General features: G+C 33.8%; 1 protein-coding gene across 7 annotated transcripts in view; it reads left to right on the top strand.

Annotated features, from left to right (window-relative positions):
- The window catches only part of LOC106465673 (lysophospholipid acyltransferase 5-like), a 103,780-nt gene that overhangs the window by 74,423 nt on the left and 4,658 nt on the right, over positions 1–24,699 (top strand). For 6 of the 7 annotated variants that reach the window (XM_013925909.2, XM_013925908.2, XM_022393599.1 and 3 more), the window contains 6 exons: positions 704–777; positions 1,183–1,291; positions 4,135–4,221; positions 12,200–12,366; positions 15,535–15,682; positions 18,389–18,547. In XM_013925909.2, coding sequence (XP_013781363.1) covers positions 704–777; positions 1,183–1,291; positions 4,135–4,221; positions 12,200–12,366; positions 15,535–15,682; positions 18,389–18,547 — 744 coding nt within the window. The remainder of the gene's footprint in view (positions 1–703; positions 778–1,182; positions 1,292–4,134; positions 4,222–12,199; positions 12,367–15,534; positions 15,683–18,388; positions 18,548–24,699) is intronic. The other variant, XM_022393602.1, reaches the window with a different exon arrangement.

Raw genomic sequence — 24,699 nt, 5'->3', positions numbered from 1 at the left:
ATTGTTGTTCTTTTTACACACCGTTATAACACATTTTCATATCATCATTTAATTTCTGTTGTGCATATATTGTTGTATAGAAGATATTTTAAGGTGATTCATCAGCTGGAAAACGAAGTTTTATAATAATGGAATGTACGAAAAGTGACCTAAAAAATAGCGCTGACTCGGTAACCCGTGGCCCAATTTTAACAAAACTTGTTTTATTCTGTTTCTATTATCATTTCTCATATTCTATTCATATTTCTATTTTCATATTGTATGCTGTTTTTGCTTTATTTAATTAGTTTTAGTAGAATATAGATAATCAAAGTTTTCTAAAGTGTCAAATTAGTCATGAAAATTAGAAATTAAAAAAATGGACTGGGTTTAAGAACAATTTGTGAACAAAGAGATTGACTGTATAAACAGTTTGAAATAAACAAAAATATAATGTTTTTTAGATTTTAGAAGATAGAAATTTTCACAAAAGTTTCTGTACTATGAAATACATTGAGTGTTAGCTTTACACTAATGTGGAAAGTTGTATATTTGTAGAAGAATAATTTTTAAATTGGTCAGAATTATATAGGAGTCTGAGCTAAATAGAGTATTCATCATATTAAGATGTATTAGATCATTTTAGCACAAGTTTAGCCATACTAAATTAGGCATTTAAAGTTGAAGTTGTTTTGTTTATTAATGAACTTAAAAATAATTTCAGTTTTCCATGAAAAGATATCTGAATTTTGTCAGTGGTGTGTTTGCAGGTAGAGGAAAAGTGAAAAAGCCAGAATGGTGAGTCAGTACAATAGTTTACAATGATAAAAAAACATCAACATTTAATGCCTGATATGTAAATGATGTAAATGTAGTTTAACTCCACAACACTGTTCATTGTGTTACTAAAAATATAATTTGTAGTAAAAGCTGTTAACTAGTGTATGCTTTTATGGGTTATATAGGATGCGTTATGGATTGTTTTCAGTGTGAAGATAAGGATGATTTTTATAGTTTCGAATTATTGGAAGTCCATAACTATTTTCAAGGCACTTGTTTTTTGTTTGAGTAACCAATTTGACATCTTAGAACTTTACTTTTTTTCCCTTAAACCATATCAACCCTGAGTAGTTAAATAGTTTCAAGTTGTAATTCAAATTAAAAATAAGAATTGCATTTTATTATACATGATACTTGTTACAGCATCCTACCTGCTTTGTCTCGTCTGGCTCTTGGAATGGTTGTTCTTGGAGTATTTCAGATAGGAACGTTATTCATTCCAGAACATTACATACTTAGCTCTTTCTTTGAGGTTTGTATCTGCATTTTATTTTTATGCTGAAATCTGCCCATTGTAGTATTACTTAAGTTACTTTTATTTTTAAGTTCATCTAAAAGTAGTCTGGATATCACATATATTATGTAGTAAGTTGTTTAGTATTAACATGAAGGAAAGTTAGCACTAAGACAAATGATTTGAAAATACAAATAGAAATTTTGATTAACACTTTCACTATGGGCACATTTTTATGAGCACATCACTTATTATGGTATACAAATAACTTTGGCATGAAAACGTAGCTAATAATCCAAATGTTAAAAGTGTATGAGTTTTAACTTCTTAATTTTATAAGGCATATTAAAAACAAATCCTGAATTTTTCCCTCATATGAAAATTGTGACATTTTCCTAATTTATTTACCACTTTTTCACGAAGAACAAAATTTAATATAAATTACTCATTATAATGTTGTTATCGATCAGGCAAAGCATAAGTTTTATTGTTTTAAATCTTATTTAGTAACAGAGCCATAAAGTAGAAAATCAGACCCTGCTTTCCATGCCCACCTGGCACATCCTCTCTTTCACAAATAACCAATAGTTCTCTCTGATGTTTAATACTATATCATTTATAACCAATAGAAAGCCAAACTTTTAATTTATCAAATAATGTATTATACTACATTGTTTTCTGTACAGAGAATTGTCTTTCACTTTCAGTTCAAACTTTATACCCATGTGAAACACATCAACGAGTTTAGATGATTTTTTAATGGCTCTTGTCACATAGCTAGAAAGCCAGAAAATTTTGAGAGTTATGGGACAGTGTATGTTTTTTTACAAGTTATTATTCTGTGTTCTTTGATGCATTATTTAACCAAATAGAAATTATTTAGTGTAGTTGTACCATTAGTATAAAATTGTAGGGTTAAGTGTCATTCACAGTCAACAGCTCTAATGAGTAACTAAAATGTAAAAATTTGAAACTTTTTAGGTTGGATTAGATAAAATAATTATAAAAAGTTTTCACAAGCTACACTTGCTAGCAACTCGCAAATAGCCCTAGCCTTATATAACTTGATAGGGTAATGTGAACTTCACGTTCGCCAAGTGATTTACAACTTATATGGGAGCAAATATTAGTTAGGCAAAGTTCTAAAGGCAATAGAATAGTAACATATAAGTATAAACAGTTGTATGCTGTTACAAGTTTAAAGTTATTTAGGATATACAAATGAAGTTTCATGTTACAGTATGAAGCCATTCTAGAAAAAAAAAGGGCAATTTAGATTTAGTTCAAATTGTTTCCATGGTTAGAAGGTCAGTCAAATTGACCAACCTTGTATAGAGTTAGGGTAGAGAAAATAACAGATAAAGTATGTAGTTTTACTGAAAAAAAAACGTTTGAAATTTGTTTAGGAAGTTTTAGAGATTACGCAAATGAAATTTGAGATTTTTAGATGAAGAAAAGTATTTTTCATCTTAACATGAAAATCATTTTGCACTTAGAACAGTCAACACTCTGACTCCTTATATTCGTGGAGAAGTTTTCATTGAAAATACTTTAAAAATTCTGATGTTTTGTTTACAAATTATTCTTTATTCCTACTGAATGCTTGCAAAATTTTGTGAAGATACACAAAACATATTAAAAGTTGTAGTGTGGAAACTATAACGGTCAGTTTGGGGTCATGAGCTCGGTTGATTTGACTAAGACCATATCGAGAGAGTTAAAGTCAGTAATGAAACTAACTTGTGAAATTATCTGGATTTATAATGATGAACAACAGGAACTGCTTAATTCCATTCTCTTGAGAAACATGACTTAAATATCTCCAGTTGCTGAACAACAGGAACAAGTTAACTGCACTCTTACAAGAAACATAGTTTAATTATTTCCAGTTCATGAACAACAGAATAAATTAACTGCACTCTTATGAAAATATAATTTAAATATCTCCAGTTGGTGAACGAGAGGAGTAATCTAACTTATGAAAAAGATGACGTAATTATTTCACGGTGGTAATGATTCAGTGCATCACTAGTAACTTTTCAACACTTAATTTTTTATTTTTAAAATAATGTTACTTACTGTTATATTTTCCTATATTACTAACAATCTGTATAATGTGCAAAGTTATTCACTAAGAGGAACAGGTACTTATAGCATTACACAATCTTTTCTGATTTGATGAGTGAGTCTATTTTCTAATTTCCAGTCTTGAAAGTAGGCAATTGGCAATTCTCCAATCTTATAATAATGTAGAACCAAGTTCAAATTTGAAGGTCAAGATCACTGGCAGTTTTTACAGTTGATAAGAAATGAGGTTAACTGTATTGTAGTTTAGTTTGTGGTTAAGTTATATATACACACTGTTTATTTTGAGGTGTTTTTTTTTTTGTTTTTTTTTTTTGAGTATTCAGAATGTGAACAGTAATTGGTATAAAATGGTGCTGTAAATGAAAAGAAAGAATATATTTCCTGTAATAAAACAACTATCCAATTTTGAACTAAGCTGATAAAAATTTCCCAATAGTTAGGTTAGTATTTTTATAATTCAACCAAAACACCTAAATTTCATTATTAAAAAGATTCTGATTCACTGGATCTGAACTTCTATAGACAATGTTGGATGAAGCTGAAACTAGTGTGGTCTTAAACTTTGTCTGGAAATTAAAAGAAGAGTCAGGAAAAGTCCATAAAAACAGTCATCTGTTGGTAACTTGGGTAAAACTCTTCCTGAAAAAAATATATACATTACTATGTATGTATGTTGGTTAATTTTAATTTTCAGATAGGGCTTTAAATGAAAAAAGTCCATACTCTATGAAATTTTTTACTCTAAGAGTAACTTATTGTTCTTGTTTGTTTAGCATGAAACTTTCTGGAAAAAAATATTTATAATGACATTGTGGGGGAAGATAGTGCTTTACAAATACATAGCCTGCTGGCTTCTTTCTGTAAGTATGACTTTTTTTACACATACTGTAAAAGAAATAAAAAAAATGTGTAGTTTTTAAATTCTTGCATTCTGTATTTGAAATTTTACTTTTACATGATGTGCTGTATTCCAAGAGATATCACAGCTGTTATTTTACGTTATTATAGTATGATTTACTTTACTTAAAATGTTTAAAAAATGCATTAAACATTAATTTTAGTAGTCACGTTTAGAGCTAGGAAACTAGTAGTATTTCTAAATTGAGTAGTACAATGTTCCTCAAACTATGGTACTTACAACAAATAAAAGTGCTGCAAGTCAGTTGCCTTCTCTCTAGTCAGCAGTTCAAAATAAGTAACAGCAGCAGACAGTCTTAATAGCTTTGCCAGAACAAAGATAATGAAAACAAGTTTGGTAGCAATTGATACTGAACTCACATCTAGAGCTAGGCAACTAGCAGTATTTTCAAATTAAGTAGTACAGTGTTCCTCGAACTATGGTACTTACAACAAAAAAAGTGCTACCAGTCATTTGCTTTCTCTCTAGTCAGCAGTTCAAAATAAGTAACAGCGGCAGAGAGTCTTAATAGCTTTGTCAGAACAAAGATAGTTAAAACAAGTTTAGTAGCAATGGATACTAAACTCAAGACCCTTAATCACGCCCCCTACCGATTCTCTAAAGCTGGTCAAACTTCAAAAAAAAAGGAACATAAAAGGCTAAATTCAGATATGATTGCTTACACCCCCTCTCACAGTTACAGCTATTCTCCATTTGACTGCCTTCTAGTGTGCAAATGTTTACATGTCATTAGCCTTGAATTCTCACCCAATTCCACGTGTGTACCATGTGGTTCAGCTGCATTTATGCATGTGAATTAGCATGTGACAAGCCTTCACCAATAGGAGTGCAACGCACCCTCTTATCCCAACTGATTCCCTCTTTGCAGTTTGAACCTAATCTTCACTTCTCAATTTGGCACAACAGTTTAAACACCAAGTACTGGATTTTTCCTTTAGTGCATTTTTGACATTCTGTAGTTACTTTGAATTTTACTTTTCAAAAGTATTGTTTTTAAATCCATGTCTGAGTTTGATTTAATATAGATTGTGTATTCTCTTGCTCACTTGATGTTGGTAGTCTGTCAATATTTTATGAATTCACAATTTACTGTCACGACACTGGCTATCAATGGTACTGTTGATTACCAACCTGTGATGACATCCATATGGGTGGCATTATCAGCAGAGGATGTATCAGCAATAAGTTGATGGGAGATAGCTTTTTTCATGGGAGCCAAAGGGTTTCCCAATCAACAGGAGATTACACCATTGCCCGAAGACTTGGATCAGGATGACATGGTTTTGGACAGTTTGTTCAATTCCCCTTCCTTTACTGTGCTGTACCCTTCTCAGCCTATGTAAGAACCTAGTCTTCCATCACCCATTTTGGACTTGATTTCACAGGTATGTTCTGTTTTGTCATTTTTACCAGTGTCATATGATCCCCTCCTTATTAGCCAAATCACCTAGTTCTGTGTTTTTTGTTCTTCCCCTCTACCTGATATGGGGTCCATGCAGTCAGATTTGCAGAGCATTTCATTGCAGAGGTTAGTATGTCACTCCCCCCCACACACTACAAAAGCTCATGCACTTGCTTATCATCATGCTGCAAATCCATTTTTGGATTGTCAACATTTGGAATCTCTTCTTCCCCATTGTGGTTTGGACCCTGATACTTTTGTGTGTTTTTCCCAGGCACAATTTGCCCATCTACATTTATGCTTTACAACACTCTGTCATTATTTGCCGTCTATCCATCTGTTGTCTGAGGCTTTCTGTCATTCTTCCAGGGTTTTTTTTTGGCAGAATTCTGCACACTCGTACTTATGCCATTGTACAAATTGTCTTCTTCTGCTGTGTCTTTTCACACTTGGCTCCTGCTGCTGGGATCTTTTGAGTTGGGATGCATTATTAATACATGTATCTTTCCCCACTTCTTTGAATGATCTTCTGGCAGCTCCTTTTCTTCAATCAATGGTGTTTGGTGGGTTACCAGTCACTATGGTGTCTTGTGTGGAATCTACCAGATTACACACTTCCTTGTCTTCCCTTACTTCCCAACCTTCTCCTTCTCCAGTTCCCATTTCCTGTCCTCCTCCTTTACCAGTTCCTACTTCCTGAACCATGTCTACATGTTGTACCATTGTTCACTGATGTCCTGCTAGGTGTCAGTGGTACTGGTGACTACTCTAAGGTTTCAGGTCCAGTGGGGAGCGAATTAGCTCATTTCTCAGGGATGTGGTAGAACCTTACCACCAATCCTTGTGTTCTTTGAGTTTTATCAAGAGGATTTTTCCCTCCTCTCTTATTCTCTATTCTGGTTCCTTCTTCCCCTCAAGATCTTGTCTCTCACCAGCATCTCTTGGAAGCAGTTCAGCAACTTTTTGGACAGGTGTCTCCTGTTCTTCCATGATTTTATTTCCAACTCTTTGTAATCCCCAAGAAGATCAAGGATTGGTGCCCTGTTTTCAATCTCTTCTGTCTGAATCGCTTTCACGACATGCCTTGATTAACCATGGAATCTTACCCATCTCTCAAATGGGTTTTTTTCCAGGCTTTGGATGATGAGATTCGATGTGCCTGATACTTATTTCCACATCCCTATTGTTCAAGCTTCATATTGTTATCCACAAGGACCACGTTTATCAATTTCAAGTTAGTTTCGGCACCTTATGTTTTCTGTGGGGAGGTCTGGTTGTTTGCCCAATTCCTTCATTCTCATGGACTCAATTCTCATCATTATATGGACCACTGGCTTCTTCTGACTCCATCTTTTGCAGAGTCTTCTACCCACATCCAACTTTTTCTTAGGGGAGTTGCTTGGATTATCAAGGTGTAGAAGTCCGTTGTCATCCCTCACTCAATATCTTGTTCATCTGGATATTTTTCAATGCACACACCCAGCCTTCACCTCTTCAGCTGTGAGCCATGGAGTTTTTAGTTCAGAGGGAATGATCAACCTGGTCTCTGGAGGCTCTTATCCTGGGCTGTGCTCACATGCGTGCTTTGCAGTGGGTACTACAAGACCAATGAAACCTCATCAGGGGCCCTCTGGATTTCCAAATTTCCCTTCCTGCTTCCCTTCAGTCTGACTTCCTATGGTGATTAGACAGGGACAAAGTTAAAGTGGGATTACTTATTCTTCCTCCCCATCCGGATATTCATATTTTCACAGACACTTTGTTGTCAGGAATGGGGGCTAACTGCAATATCCAGGAGATTACAGGTCTTTGGTCTTGTGGGAAGTTAGGTCTTCAGATCAACTTTTTGGTACTCTTTGCTGTTCATCAAGCAATAGTTCATTTTCTGTCATGCCCCCCAGGCATGACAGTGATGATTCATTCCAAGAACTTGACAGTTGTCTTTTACATCACCAGACAAGGGGCACTCGATCCCAGTCCCCTTATTCCCATACTCTGGATCTCCCTTTTTGGGCTAACAGCCATCAAATTCGTTTGCTGGCTTGTCACATGCCGGGTGCCCTAAATCTTGTCGCAAATTGTTTGTCGTGTCCTGACAAGATTCTACTCTTGGGGTGGTGTCTCAATCTTCAGGTATTCAGATGGCTATGTTCTCAGTTGAATACTCACCAATTGGATGCATTTACAACCCATTTAGATACCAAACTTCCTCTTTTTTTTGTCCCCTGTACCACATCCTTTGGACTTGGCTGAGAGTGAATTCAGCCAGGAGTGGAAGGATCTTTTCCTATATGCATATCCTCCCATCTCTCTTCTGCCTCGTGTGATTTCTCTCATCCAATCCACTCTGTGTTGAGTCCTTCTTGTGGCTACTTTTTGGCCAGTGCAGCCATGATTCCCATTCCTGGACCAACTTCAATTACCTCTTCATCTCTCCCAATCCCTCCTTCAACAACCTCACTCAGGGGTACTTCATCCCTCTGTTCCCACCCTTTGGCTTCTTGCATGGCTTTTGTTAGGTCCATTGCAAGGAGCTTGGGATTATACACATGTGTAGTATTCCTGTTGGCTCATACTGCCCTTTCCTCATCTATGTCCTTATATTAATGGACATGGAAAATTATCCAGCATGGATTTTCCCCTTTCCTCAAGTATCAGAATTTGTACATGGTTATTTGACAAAGGTCTGTTTCAATCATTGCAGGATATCGACTAGCTCTATCATCTACCTTCCATTTTGCCTGTTTTTGCCATGTGTTTTCCTCTCCCCTATTTGTTCCAGTCTGTTTGTGCCTATCATCATTTTCATACCACTCACATGGTGGATTGAAATCTAAATGTAGTTTTCCATATCCTCCCCTTGAACTGCTAGCATCATGATCTCTGTACTTCCTTTTCTTGGAAACATATTTCCTTCTCCTATTGATTTATAGATATCACAGGTCAGACTTGTTCGCCATCAATGTCCACCGCATTTTGTACCACAAAACGTTTTTTTGTATTCAGACCGCTCCTTCTTCCCCAAAACATTGGCTGCCAGTAACAGTAATTTTGCCTTCACTGCTATGTCCCTTCCATCCATATCCCATATTTACTCCTGCTCTGATCCAGATCGTCTCTTGTGTCTGGTCCATGCTTTAAGATGTTATATGTTGCATGCAGCTCCCTTCCATGGTTCTAGCTTCTGTTTGTTTATCCATTGAAATCTGTCCATTTCCCTACTGGTTAGGTTCATCAGGTTATTCGTATTGCATACCCTCCCTTTCTTCTGAATCTTCCTAATTGTTTTGTCTCATCCCATCAAACCCTTACAAAGTTCTTGGCTGCTCAATCCCCTGTTGTCCTCTGGAAGACAATATCCAGACCAGCAGGTGAACCACTCCCTACACTTTTGTGTCGCATTACCTACATCATCTTGCAGTTTACTGCTAAGCCAGATATCTTCCTTCTCTGGCCATTCTACACATGGCATTACAACTATGAATGGATAAGTTTGTTTGTTTCATTTTCTTTGAGATCAGTGGCCTCCTTCACATGTTATGGATCCCATAAGATCTATCACGCTCACAGTTGAGATGGTATGTTCCACAAGACTGCTTGCAAGTTCATCCTTGGGGTGTATTGCATCATAATTATGTTCGTACCAGACTGTACACTCACGTAATAACACGAATAAAGCAGACAGAGATTGCTGCCCATCTTCAACGTTCCTTCTGTTATTGGGAACAGTCTGCTTTTCAAAATAGAGTTTTGTAGTCACCATTTGCATTTTCTCCAGTGATGTGTTTCTTCAGACTCTCCAATGCATTTTTCACCCCTTTCTTCCAGTGGAGTATGAGAGTCCTTACCACTTACCAGCTCCTAACCACTGGGGTGGTGGATCATAGAGAAATCCTCTTGAGTGTGCAAAATTCCACTGAGTTGAGAGCAGGGCTTTGGTTTTTTACCTGTGTAGAAAGCATGACTATCATCCTGCTGCGGGTCTGACTTTTTATGCCAAATGCTGCAGGTCTTGAATGGATTTCTCCATCAGTGTTACAATTCACCCCTCTGGCAGGAAATCCTCTCTCCTACCACCAGCACACAAATTGGTTTACATTTTCGGAACAGATGCTCCTCTTCCTTTCTGGTTCCTACCTTCCTCCTACTGGTTGAATTCCTCCTGGTGACACTGGTCTGGACTGGAGTTGACCTCCTGATTACAGTCCGACGTGCCCTAGCTACTCTACACTCATTCCTCTTCTGTTTGGATTTGGGATAGACAACACCAGTTGGCTCCACTTGGGTGAATGGTTTACCTGATTCAGATGTGGTGCATTCACCCACGGATGTGTTTCCTCTACATAGTGGTGACATATTCCATGGGTGCTCATCTAGATAATTTTACACCAGGGATTCTAGCTGTAACTCAGCAGAAATAAGTAATCTTATTGGAAGTTAATATTTTCTTACACTGAAAATATATTTCCAATAAATATTTACCTCCCCTCACTCTTCTAACCCATCCTCCACACTTCTAGTGTTGTTTTACATGCATAATCTCGAAGTGAAGATTGGGTTCAAACTGCATAGAGTGAGTTAGGTACAATTGGAGGGTGGGTTGCACTCCTATTGGTGGAGAGTTTTTGCATGCTTAAATGCAGCTGAACCATGTGATATACACATGGAATTAGATGGGATTCAAGGAAAGTGGCAAGTGAATATTTGTACACTGGAGAATAGCTGTAACTGTGAGAGGAGGTATGTTGCTATCAGAAATATATTTTCAGTATTGGAAAATATTAACATTAGGCAGAGTACAGATAACCCATTATGTAGCTTTATGCATTGTGCATACAAACATAATAACAATATTTTAATTTTTTAGATATTTGGAATAATTCAAAACAGTAATAATCAGAAGCTCTAATTTTGATTAGTTTATGTGACACTAATTGATATGATTACTGCTCTTAGGTAACCAATTATGTCAATGAATTGATTAAATTGCCCAGCTCTAGCCATATTAATGGTGATATTTTTGGTGATTTTGTGTTTCATTTTTCAATATAGCTAAAAAAATTTTATGATAATTCCTTCTTCAGTTTTATCTTCATCAAAAACTAGAGCTAGGTGATTAACTCAATTAATCACTAACCTATGTGAAAATATATTGTCAAAAAAATAATCAACTAATTAGAATTTGTGTGTTTAATTGCTATTGTTGTAGAATATTTCAACTACAGGTCTCCCTCGATTTACGAATGTTTGGTTTACATTTGTTTGCTATAACGTAATTAACTTTTATGGGCATGTTTTTGTATTTGCATTCTCATTTTTCACTATAACAAAAATTTGCCTGTTACAAAACAATTTTTCAATATTATGAAATTCAAATAGCTAAAAGGCTATTTTATTTTTCTTATTATAGTGGAAGAAAATGTTTCGTAAGTGTGGCCAAAAACTTTGAGTCAGAAATGCCTCCCCTATTTTTACATCTAAAATAATGGGGAAGGCTTTTTCAATTTACATTTTTTGTTATATGTTACATTCTCCAAGAAAGTATTGCTTGCCTAAATCGAGGGATACCTCTATCCAAGTAGTTGAAAAATTGCCATTATGATTTCTTGTTATCTATTTTTGATTAATTCAAGGTTGTTCAGCTTAATCAATTAGTGTTTCTGATTATTACTATTTTTAATTATTCGTCTCATGTGAGAATAAGAGATTAGTATAATGTGAGTAATAAGTCCAACAATTAATCACTTATAAAATTCCACTAATCACCTAGCTTTATCACAAACTTAAGAATATATTTTCTGCTTACCAAACTGCAACTTAAAAAATCTAACAAAGATGCAAAACAAAACAAAATCAACTTATTTTTATGGATGAATGGTGGAAGGAGTTGAAAATGCCTTAAATAAACCTCCCAAGCTGTAATGTTTTTAGTGTTTTGTTTTTATTTCTTTTCTTTTTTGTTGTTTCAACACCAAGCTTCTCCATAGGAGAAGAGATGCAAATAAATTAAAGTCAATATTTAATCATTAATCCTTTCTTTATAGAGAATTTCTCATTTGATGGGTAAACTCGTTCAGTGATTATGAACTAGTCGACTTATTCAAGAAAGTAAAAGTGTTAACTACGTGACTGAATTTAATATTATCTAACAAGTCTATTAGTCTTGGAAGAGAGAGCTAACATAAAAATGCCCTCTTAGAATTTAAATCTGAGCATGACAGATGATAATGTCATTATAGAGGCTTCAATTATTTTGAATGTTAGCTGCTATTTTGCATAAATTATGGGATTTTGCTAAAAATATTAGTCTGACATGACTTATTTTCATTTATTTGAAGTCACAGCTGAAGAAACTGTTTATCCTACATAAAACCAAAGAATTTTATATTACATTTTACTATTATAACAGTAAAGAACAAACATAGATGTTTGTTACTGATTTATTTTTCTTTGTATGTTTTCCAATCATAACCAAGTTAAACACTTAAACATGCCTTAAACACATGCCTTTTCTCAGGAAGGTAGCTGTATTATGGCTGGGTTAACATATAATGGACAAGATGAACAAGGTAATGACCTGTGGGATGGCTGTTGCAATGTAAAATTGTGGGAGTATGAGAAGACCTCTAACTTTGATGGAGTGATTAAATCATTTAATATTAACACCAATCTTTGGGTTGCTCAGTGAGTATAGTTTCATTGTTTCTTACTTTCACCTTAGTAAGTAAAATAGCTTTAGTGTAAGTTCTATAGTTATGAAAGCATAATAAGTAAAATGTAGGTTTAGCCTTTTGGATACAAGTGGATCAATGTGCGCATGTCATGGCATTTTACGATAGTGTGTTCAAAATCTAATTAATTAACTTTATTATTAATCTATGTTAACTCTCTCAAGATGGACTTGGTCTAGTTGACCAACCACGACTTCTTTGAACTCATTTAAAGTCTTTATAGTTTTGATACTACTTTCTTTTAATATAGTTAGTAGTATCAAATTTGGCACACTTTCAGTAAACATTATAAATCTTTCACATACAAAAAAAATTATTTTTAGTGGAGTATTTTTATTGTATTATTATTATTTATTTTACCTAATCTAACTTTACTAACCTAAAGATATTCCTATTTTTACCATTTACTTACTTTTATAATAATAAATAAAGAATAAACATGAAAAACAAAGAAATAAAGTACTTACATGAGTTTTTTGCTGTTAACCATTGATGACACTTAACCCTACTTTTTTATACTTATGGTAGTAATGCACTAAATAATTTTTATTTAATTACATAATGCACCAAAGAACATAGAATAATAACATGCAAAAAGCAGACAATTTCCTCTACCTACCAAATTTTTCTGGCTTTCTAACTATGCAACAAGAGCCGTTACAGATTCATCCAAATTAGTTATTGCCTTTCCTGTGTGAATGAAGATTGTACTAACAGAGAAAATGACAATTCTCTGTTCAGAAAACAATGTAATAAAATACATCATTTGATAGATGAAAACCTTGGCTTTCTATTAGTTATACATAATATAGCATTAAGAGTAAGAGAGAACTATTAATAAAACCTGAAAGAGAGGATGTGACAGGTGGGCGTGGCAAGAGGGGGTCTCATTTTCTATGTGATGGCTCTGTAACTTAACAGGATTCAAGGCTATAAAATTTATGGTTTGTCTGAGTAAAGACGATTCTATAGTGAGTAATTTACATTAAGTTTCCAACTTATTGGAGAGGTAATGAATAAAAAGGAGAAGAGTACATGCCTAGAGAAAATATGTCACATTTCTCACACTAGAGGAAATTCAGGATTTTTTAAATATTGGCTTATAAAATTAAGAACTTAAAACTTATATACCATTAAAATATGAATTATTGGCTATGATTTTATTCTTTCCAATTGGTATAACATGAACAAAAAGTAGTTTAATAAAATTTTGAAAGTAAGTCTGTAAAACCTTGTGACATCTATCAAAGAAAACTACATTTTCTTTATGTTATACCAATATGTATAGCATAAAAACTTAGCTAATAATCCGTATTTTAATAATATATAAATTTTAATTTCATAATTTTATAAGGCAATATTAAACAAAATCCTGAATTTCCCCTAGGGTGAGAAATGTAACTTATTTTCTATAGACATCCACTCTTCTCTAAGTATGAAACTTAATGTAAATTACTCACTACAAAATCATCATTGCTGAGACAAAGCATAATTTTTATAGCCTTCAATTTTGTTTGGTTACAGAGCCATCAAATACAAAATCAGACCCCTCTTGCCACACCCATCTGTCACATCCTCTCTTTCAAGATTTGTTAATAATTCTCTCTTACATTTAGTTCTATATTATTTATAACGAATAGAAAACCAAAGTTTTCATCTGTCAAATGATGACATATTACGTTGTTTTCTGAACAGATAATTGTCAACTTCTCTTTTAGATTGGATGAATTTGTAACATCTCTTTTTGCATAGATAGAAAGCCAGAAAAATTTTAATAGTTAGGGGAAATTGTCTGTTTTTTGCATGTTATTATTCTATGTTCTTTGATACAATATTTAATTAAATAAAAATTATTTAGTGCACTACTACCATTAGTATAAAAAAGTTTGAAAAAAAAGGAAGGTCCAGGTAAGTACTTTATTTCTTGTTTTCAAAGTGTATTCTTTATTTATGATTATAAAAGTAACTAAAATGTTAAAATAGGGATATCTTTGGGTTAGTTAAAGTTAGATTAGATAAAATAATTGACAGTAATATAAGTATAATGAAGACATGCACACAAGCATCTTGTGATTAATGTAATTCGATAGTGTAGTGTGAGCTCCATGTTCACCAAGTAACTTAAAATGGCACAAATAGTATAGCTAGACATGGTACAAAGGGCAATAAAACAATAAAATTTAATTATAAATAGATGTATACTGTTATGTGTTTAAAGTTACTTAGGATAAACAAGTGTAGTTTGATGTTACAATTTGAAGTAGTTCCAGAAATTAAAAAAGGACAACTTAGATTTTTGGGGGGGTTACGAGGTTGGTCAATTTGACCAAACTCGTATAGAGTTAGGGTAGAGAAAATAACAGATAAAATATAAAGTTTTACTAAAAACAAACATTTGAAATGTATTTAGGAGGTTTTAGAGATTACACAAATGATTTTTGAGATAAAGAAAAGTATTTTTAATCTCAACATGAAAATCACTTTACATACGGTCTATTTAAAACAAATACTCAATATATTCATGGACAAATTCTTTTTTTGGTTTAGTAATAATACTTCTAAATAGTATGATTTTTTATATGTGAAGTACTTGTATTGTTTACTGAAAATTTTGTGAAGATATATGTACCATATTAAAAGTTAGTAGTATCAAAACTATAAGGACTTTAAATGAGTACAAAGTGGTCATGTGGTTGGTCAATGTGACCAAGCCTGTGTCGATATAGGTAACATACTTTGCAGTTTTCATGATTTTAAAAAATTGTTTCATTCACAAATGTTCTATAAATACATTTGCCTTAAAATGGCAAATATGTGCAAGTATCAGAAGAAAAGTAATCAAAAACTGAATTACTTTTTTAGGAAGTTTCTTTTAGAATTACTCAAATTTCAACATTATTTATAAAATTGAGACTTATGACACAAAGTAATTACATACACTCAGTTATAGTAGGAAACCTTTTTGTATAATCTTGCTAATATACTTTATGCAAGTTTAATGCCTAAATGTTTTGTAATTTATTACTCATCATAAAGGATGTGTATTGTATTATTTAAAATTTCTTTAACTAGTTCTCTCCTCTTTACTAAATGTTTCTAACATTTTCTCACCCCTCTCTAGATATATTTTCAAACGTTTGAAATTCCTTGGAAACAAGCTACTCTCACAGGCAGCTACTTTGTTGTTCTTGGCACTGTGGCATGGACTCCACTCTGGCTACTATGTATGCTTTTTTAACGAGTTTATGGTCATGAAGATGGAGAAAGATGTAAGTGCATGATATTTTTAAAACTTCATTTGAAACATGTATCACTAATTCAGCAGTTAAAAAAATAATAATGTATGCATTAATTGACAAGTTGTATGTTGTGATCTTCCTCATATTTCACCAGACATAGCTGAGGTTTGTTTTGTGTTGCTGTTTTGAACCTTACAATAAGGAATGACCTGATTACTAAAAATCAAGAAATTGCAGCAAATATTAATCTTATTATTGACAGAAAAGATATAAGCACTTTTAAATTATTTGCTGTATTTTCCCTGCATAAATGATCAGTCTCAAAAAAGTCAACATACAAGTTAACATGCTAAAATGTCACTGCTGGTCAGTGTTATTTTGTTATAGTGGTTGTGTTGAACAGGTATGTAAAATTTATTCATCAAAACAAAATAATAAAAATGCTTTCAGAATTCATTAACACACAGTTGACTTGGATACAATTAAGGCAGATATATGTTTTATATAATTACCTGGCATTAGAGCTGGGCAGTTAGTGATATTTGCTAATTGATTATTACACCATATCCCTTCCAACCTGTACAAGTATAAAAAAATAATAGTAGTAAGAAATTTATTGTGCTACCATCTTGACTTTTTCAACCACTGCATTATTCTGACATGGTATTAATTTCTTAGTTTTCTTATAATTTGATTTGGTTTTGATATGGATATTTCCTACTTGGAAGATAAATTGCTAAAGTTGATTAAATACCACCACTATGAGATTGCCATTGTTTGTTTTTCAGTATTTGGTAATACCACACTGATCTTCTGTAAATCTAGTAAATTGATGATTAAATAATGGAAATATGCTTAACTCTCATTGATTTATTTTTTGGTGGTTATAAGGTTGACCAACCTTGTATAGAATTAGGGTAGAGAAAATAACAGATAAAATATAAAGTTTTACTGAAAATAAACATTTGAAATGTATTTAGGAAGTTTTAGAGATTACACAAATGAAATTTTAGATTTTTCAGATGAAGAAAAGTATTTTTAACCTCGATATATTCATGGACAAATCTTTTTTTAGTTTGTTAAAAATACTTCACTAAAATTTGTATTGCTTTCATTGTTTTTGTTCTTATAACTACACATTACTAGTGACTTTAGTAATAAAATCAATTAGAAAGCCAACAAAATCATTATGAGTAGCTCAGTTGGATTATAATCCAATGATTTCAAAGCTATATCTTTATGTAATGAACTTGATGTGAAAATAAGAACAGTTAACAACAAATTTTTCAAATTTAATAATTAGAATTAAATTGTTATAGTTATGTTTAGAAAAAAATGTCTACACCTGAATTCATATTTTAGTGTTTATAAGTAGGATGCCTGTTTTCAGTTTTTTATTTTCTTTTAAATCGTCACTTATGAAACCATAGCTCTTACATTTTTGCTTATTTTGGACATCAATAATCTGAAAACATCTTTATCATGAAAATTTACCATGGCAACATTTAATTATATTGTTGTATTTATTTAGAAATAATCCATTATTGGCTGAGGCTGTAACTGTATTGACTTAAGCAAAACTGAAACATAAGCTTTTATGGTAACTAATAAATGAATCAAATATATACACTGACATTTAATGTTTCTTTTGGAAACTGTTGGTTGTTTTATTAGCAATTTCTGAAAAAACAAATGGAGGGGGATTGGAACCCCCACCATATCTGTGTCTACTTCTTCAACATTAGATACAGATTTCTGAAAAAATTTGAGGGTTTTCCTCCCCTTGACCCTTCCACTAGATCTGTGCCTGCTTATACAACATAATGCAGTTATGTAATTATGAATTAGAAACATAACACAGAGTAAAAAAACAGTAAATGTACACTTTTTTTTATTTTCAAGTAGCCAGAGAGTTTGTGGAAGGGGGGGGGGGTGCTACCAGTCAATAGCAGATAGCTTTAGTAGCTTTGCAATAACAAAGATTGGATGAGTGAATTAGTGGCAATGGGAATCAAACTCAAAACATTCAAATTAAATAGCATTTTCCCATCTGCCCATAATTTAGTTTTGTGCTTAAGGACAAACATAATGACAATATTTCAATTAGTTGATTATTTTCATGACAGTTGATTTAATTGTAGTTTTGATTGTTGAAATAATAAAAAAAAAGTAATTATTGAAAACACTAATTTTGATTTCTTGAGTATTTTCATGGCATTAGTTGATTAATCAGTTAGTTTATGGGACACTAAACAGTGTAATCTCTACTCATATGTAATTGATTAAATCATTGAGTTTTACCTGGCAATAAATCTGTAATACTAGAAATATTAAAGATACACCTTTGTCTAAGGTTCCTACCATATAAAATTACATGAAAATAGCTGATAAGTGACAAGAGACTTGAAGACCGGAACATGAACCCAGGACCCCTGACTAAGAAGGCCAGTACTCTACCAGTGAGCTATCCAAGAGTACAAACCAGCTCCTTGTTAACCAAAGGTCCTGGGTTGATGTCCTGGTCCTTGATTATATTTTCACTTATTAGTTTTTCCTGCAAGCATTTATTATATTACAAATTGTCCTTTCATTTTTATACATGGTAATATCAATCATCATTTCTTTTTTTTTTTTTTTGTCTACTAATGTATATTTATGCAAGAAAATAATTTCAAACTTCAGGATTTCTTAAATAAATATTATGTTGGTCTACAGTTCTGTATGTCTGTATTTCAGGTGTCTTCCTTAGTAGACAGGATACCAACTATAAAAGCAGTTTTGAGCTCAGGTGCCTTCCAGATTCCATTATATCTTTTAAAGAAGTGTTATGTGCTCTTTGGCATGAGCTATTGTGTAGCACCCTTTGTTCTTTTATCTGCTTCCAGGTGGTTAAAGGTAAATAATCGTAATTCTGCAAGAATGTAACATACAATTGAGTCCGTAATGAATAGTAGAAATAGAAACAACATGTGATGAGAGCATTATGATAGTTTACGGCTTAAACAAGATACCATTATTTTAATGATCTTTGTTAATATCTAACTTGTCCATTTTACCAGTAACTTTAACAGTTATGTCTTGCATATTTGAATCAGTTTTAATATATTGGAGGACTATTCAAAAAACCTAAGTGCTAAACCATGTATGTCCCAAAAAGAAATTAAAACACTTTCTGTATAAGGGATCATTGGCTTCAAGATGAGTGAGTTTAATAAGATTGTTCTGTTCTCTTCCCAGAAAATTAAGCTTTTTTATTCAGTACCAGAACTTATTTAGGTAATGGATCTGAAATGTTATTTTTACACACCTCTGTTTTAAAATTCATAACATAATGTTTCATCAGATGTTTTTATAGGCCTATATTGTTTTTTTTCTGCTTTGCCAACTTAGGTTAGTAGTGTGATATATGAAAGTAAAAATTGATTTCCCGACAAGTATCAGATAGATGGATCCTCTAATAACAGCAGATTGACTCAGGAAATAAGGAGAATAATTCTGAATCTCTTAACTGAGTTTTACTAGTGTATGTGAAATAACTAGACTGGTCAAATTTGGTTGAAATGAATACAATCTTTATTATCAAACAAGCAAAAAGAAAATGCAGTATTGTACTTATGCACACAAAAAATAGTCGCTTCTACTACATTGTGTTTAGCTCCACAGCTTTCTTTCTCTCAGGTAAGACTTCCATCAAACTAAACATGATGATCTTGAAGTAAATCTACTCAGTCTAGTAGAAATGAACTAAGAAAGCATGCCTGAATTCAACAGGTAAGCTTGGTTTCTTTGTCTAGTCGACAACATTACCTCATGACCCTTTGCCCTCTCACAGCATTGATCAGCTGTTACATTTAGACATTGTCAGCTTGGCCAGCAAAAGAAATGAGAACCCGAATGGTATATGCTACTGCAATATCCTCCCTGGCAGAAAAGACATTATCTACTGTAAAGAACAAAGCAACTAGAACAAGCAGTCTCAGTGACTTTCTGTACCATGTTTTTATGTTAAAACTGCATACAAACTAAATAAATGAAAAGTTTTGAAAATTCCTGAATCACTTATGCAGGTAGAAACGTAAGATATGCCTGCCTATCATGCTTTTTCTCCCTTCTCTCTTTCAGGCTTGACCTGAAGCTGACAATTAAATATAACTATAAAACCAGTAACCCTTATCCTTATGACATTGTAAGGAGCATGTTAATTTTACTTCATTCATAAGCATAAGTACAAGCCACCTGGATGTCACAAACCTGTGTAACAAAGATTTACAACTATAAAATAGCTTCTATTTATAAAATTAAATACAGTAAACTACAATAATGAAACCTTTTCACAATGATACATTTTAATTTTAAAAATAACCTAGAGCTGCTCCCCATCCCCTTTGGAGATATATGCAGCCTAACAAAATTCATACAAGAAATTAAGGCCCTTTAATATCAAAACTTGAAAACAGACATCAAAATTAGTTTACTCACATAAAAACAAGAAACATGTACTTAAGAAAAAATTAACTAAATACTGAAAATTAAGCCTGTTAACATAAAATCTATCTTGACTTGTGAATACATGACTTGGTTTTTCTACTTTAACAACTTTTGCTTTTGAGTATAAATTTAATTATACATTTCTTGTTTGTTTTTTTTTTTTTTGTACATTCCATGTATTCCCAAAACACTCACTTAACAGTAGTCACACTGTGTTATGAATTCACAGTTTCAAATAAGGATAACTACAGCTTCAAATACTACTGGCAACCAATAACCCATTCAAATGGCTGCTGGTTCAGTATTGTTGGCCGAGGATGTTTCAGCCTCTTTGTGTTGGGAAATGGCTTCTTTCATGCAGGCCAGAGGATCGCCCAATTAGAGATTGCCATCCCCACCCCATCTTACTGGGGATTTGGAGCAGGACAGCAAGGACTTAGACAGCTTTTTCGTCCTCTCATTTGGTGTGCAATATTGCTCACAATCCATAGAAGCACTTATACTTTCTTCACCATTTTTGAAATTAATATCATGGATATGTTATGTTTTGTCATTGTCAACCATGTGCTATGACCCCTCTCTTTTTTTTGTTAACTGAAGCACCTACTTCTGAGTATTTTGTACTTCCCCCATCTTCTGACATCAGGGTCTATGCAGTGATTTGCGAATAAATTATGACTGGGAGTTAGTATGCCATGCCCCCCATCTACAACAGAAACTCATGCTTTGGGTTTTCATTGTTCAGGTAACCCTTTTTCTGGATGGCCAGTAGTTGGATTCACTTCTTCCCATTTGGGGTTTGGACTATGACACATCTGTTCATATTGCTTCATCCCTCAATTCCCACACTCTGGCTACATGCGTGGCTTTTGTGTGGTTTTTTGCATGGGGTTCCTGGACTTACCACATGAGTAGCATCTCTTATCTCTCATAAAAACCCACCCTTCATCCATGTCTGTGTATCAATGCAATGTTTTTGAGATTGGTCACTAAGGTGTGGATATTCTCCCTCATCACCTTCCCTTCTTTTCTGCATTCTTTACCTGGTTTTTTGACAAGGGTCTGTCTCGATCATTGCTGGTTATAAAGTATCTCTGTTATCTACCTTTAATTTTTTCTGCTACTGCCGTGTATTTTCCTCTCCTATTATTTCCCTTTTTTTTGTTCTATGCATCTACAATGTCATTCTCGTCCCACTCAATTGCCAGATTGAAATCTCATCATTGTCCTCCATGCCCTTTCCCTTCCTTCTTTTGAGCTTTTATGTTGTTCCTTATATCATCAACAGTCAGACATGTTTGTCATTGATGTACATTGCATCCTGTACCATCAAACCTATGTCCTGTTCTATCAAGATCAATCATTCCTTCCCAAAACCTTGGCCACTTGGGATAATAATTTTGCCTTCACTCCTATTTCTCTTTCCTACATCTGACACACATATTTCCATTTGGATTTGGATTGCCTCCTGTGCCCTGTTAATGCTTTACAGTGATACATGGCTCGCACAGCCCCTTTCCATGGCTCCTGATCTCATTGGCTTATCCATTGGAATCAGTCCATTTCACATGATCTTTCCTCCTATTGCTCTAATTGGACGGCTTTTCAAGTCATTTACATTGCATATTCTTCCTTATCTCTCAAATCCCGTCAATTCTTCCATGTCTCATCTCATCAAATCCATCACCTAACCACGTACTTGACAGCTCATTTTCGTCTCCATTGTAGGAGATAATCTAGGTCACCATGTGAACCACTCCCCACACATTTGTGGTTCACTATTTACACCACCTAGCGATTTCCTTCTTAGCCAGATATCATTTTCCCCCTGTCCTTTTTCTGCACACATCGGTCCAACTGTGAGTGGGTATGTTTTCCTTTCTCTCCTTTTTTTTTTTAAGTGGCCTATCTCACTTATTCTAGATCCCACTCTGTTGCAGGTGGTGTCTGTCTAGGTATACTATTATTTAAAATCTGCACAATTAGACCTAACAGGCCTTTAATGTTCACTGCTGAGATGGGGTGTTCCAAGACTGCTTGCAGGTTCATCCTAGCAGAACATAGCTTCATAAATATGTTTGTACTGGACCATACATTCATGGGCTAACATGAGTTAAGCAGAAGGGGATTACTGCCTATCCCTGCTGCTTCTTCAATTGAATAAATCAGGAACAGTCTGCCTTTACAAAATAAATAAGGTTTTGTGGTCACTCATTGCACTTTCTTCAATGGTGTGTTCCTTAGAACTTCTCAATGCACCCCCCCCCACTTCTTCCAGAGGAGTATAAGAGTTCTTACCACTTATCAGCTCCTAGCCACTAAGGTGGTAGATCATGGAAGCATCCTCCTGAGCATGCTTAATTCCACTCAGTTGAGAGTAGAGCAGTGGTATTCTGCCTGCGTAGAAGGCATGATTATCCTCCTGCTGCTGATCAGTATGGCTGTCGGAGCTCAACCAGCCTACATAAGTCCTCACATGTGAGTGGGCTGGGCCCCTCCTCCTATTGTGGACTGGACAGTACGTTTCCAGTGCCACATATTTTTGGACTGGAGTTGACCTTCTAAGTTGCATTTCAAGCTTCTTACTATCATCCAGAAGTCTAATCCCGGGGGTTACTGCCATGAGGTTATGTTGGTTTTGCACACATGATAGCTAAGGCTCTTGGAACAGAGGCTTCTTTTCTCTTCTAGTTCTTATGTCTGAGGTGAATGGTAGAAGGAGGGCCTTCTACCATGCACTGGTCGATTCAATCCTGGTGCCACTGGTTTGGACTGGAGTTGACCTCCCACATATGACCCAATATGCTCTAGCCACTCTACACATATCACACTTCCATGTTCATTTTGGATGTGTCTTCTTTTCCATCCTTTCCATGACACCCCAAGTGTATGTTTTCACATGGGCAGAGAGTATACCTGGTTCATATGTGGTGTATTCTCCCACAAGCAGGTTTTTCCTTCAATGATGACATGCTCCATGGGTACTTTTCAGATGTTTTTGAGGAGAAATCATCTAAGTACATTTTATCCAGTCCCTCCACCTGAACATTGTGGGATTCTAGCTATAACTGTGAGGGTAGGTAAGTAATTGTAATGGGAGTTAATATTTTTCTACATTGGAAATATATTCCAGATAGATTACTCCTTCTGACTTCTTTTTTTGTTGATTTTGTTTTTCATATTAATCTTGGAGAGGATTGGGTTCAACTGCTTAGATGAAGTCAATTATAATAGGAGGGTGTGTTGCACTCTTATTGATGAAGGATTGTTACATGCTCATTTGCATGCTATAAAGCAGCTAAACCACAATAGTATACATGTGGAGTTAGGTGGGAATTTCAAGGCTAATGGTGAGTGAAAAATTGCTCATTAGAGAGCATTCAAATTGAGAATAGCTGTAACTGTGAGAGGACTTATGTATTAGAAATACATTTGCAGTATAGGAAAATATTAACTTTCATAGCCTTCAATCTTATTTAGTTGCAGAGCAATAAAATAGAAAATCAGCTCTCTCTTGCCATGCCCACCTGTTACATCTTCTCTTTCAGAAATTGTGAATATTTCTCTTCAACGTTAACTCTCTCTACATGGGCTCGGTTGAATTGAATGACCATGTGACCACTTTATACATGTTTAAAGTTGTTATAGTTGTTTAAATATAGTATGTTTATATTCACAAAATCAGATTTTTTAGTGAAGTACTTTTAATATACTAAAAGAAATGATTTGTCCTTGAATATATCTAATTTTTTTTTCTATTAGTCTGAGTGCAAAGTGGCTTTCATGTTAAGGTTGAAAATACTTTTCATCATCTCAGAAATCTCAAACTGCATTTGCAATACATCGTAAATACATTTCAAACGTTGTTTTTTCATTAAAATTTATATTCTATCTTTTATTTTCTCTATCCTAACCACCAAAAATAAATCAAGATAAATCTAAATTATCCTTTTTTCTTACTAGGATGACTTGAAATTGTAACATGAAACTACATTTGCTTATCTTAAGTAGCTTTAAACTCATAACATCTATTTATACTTAAATTATTTTGTTTTATTGCCCCTTGAGCCATGTCTAACTACTACTTGCATCATTATAAGTTGTAAATCACTTGGGGAACACGTGGCTTACATTAAGCTATCAAATTACATTACCCATGAGCTACTGCAAGCTGCTCACGTGCATGCCTCATGAAAATTTTTATTATATTATTATTATTATTTATTTTACCTAATCTAACCTTAACTTACCTAAAGAGTTTCCTGTTTTTACATTTTAGTTACTTTTGTAATAATAGATAAAGAACACACATGAAAAACAAGAAAACAATACTTACCTGAGCCTTCTTTTTTTTTGCTGTTGACTGTTAACCCTCCTTTTTTTTATACCAATGGTATTAGTGCTCTAAATAATTTTTATTTAATTAAATATTGCAACATAGAACATAAAATAATTACATGCAAAAAGCAGACAATATCCCATACCTAAAATCATAAATAATATTCATTGTTAAACTGGTACACAATTAAAAACATTTTATTTAGGCCTATCTATGGCCT

The sequence above is a fragment of the Limulus polyphemus genome, unplaced genomic scaffold (genome assembly GCF_000517525.1).
Source record: "Limulus polyphemus unplaced genomic scaffold, Limulus_polyphemus-2.1.2 Scaffold2017, whole genome shotgun sequence".
Classification (NCBI taxonomy): Eukaryota; Metazoa; Arthropoda; class Merostomata; order Xiphosura; family Limulidae; genus Limulus; species Limulus polyphemus.
The sequence above is the reverse complement of the archived record's forward strand: the minus strand, read 5'-3'. Positions and strand labels throughout refer to the sequence as shown.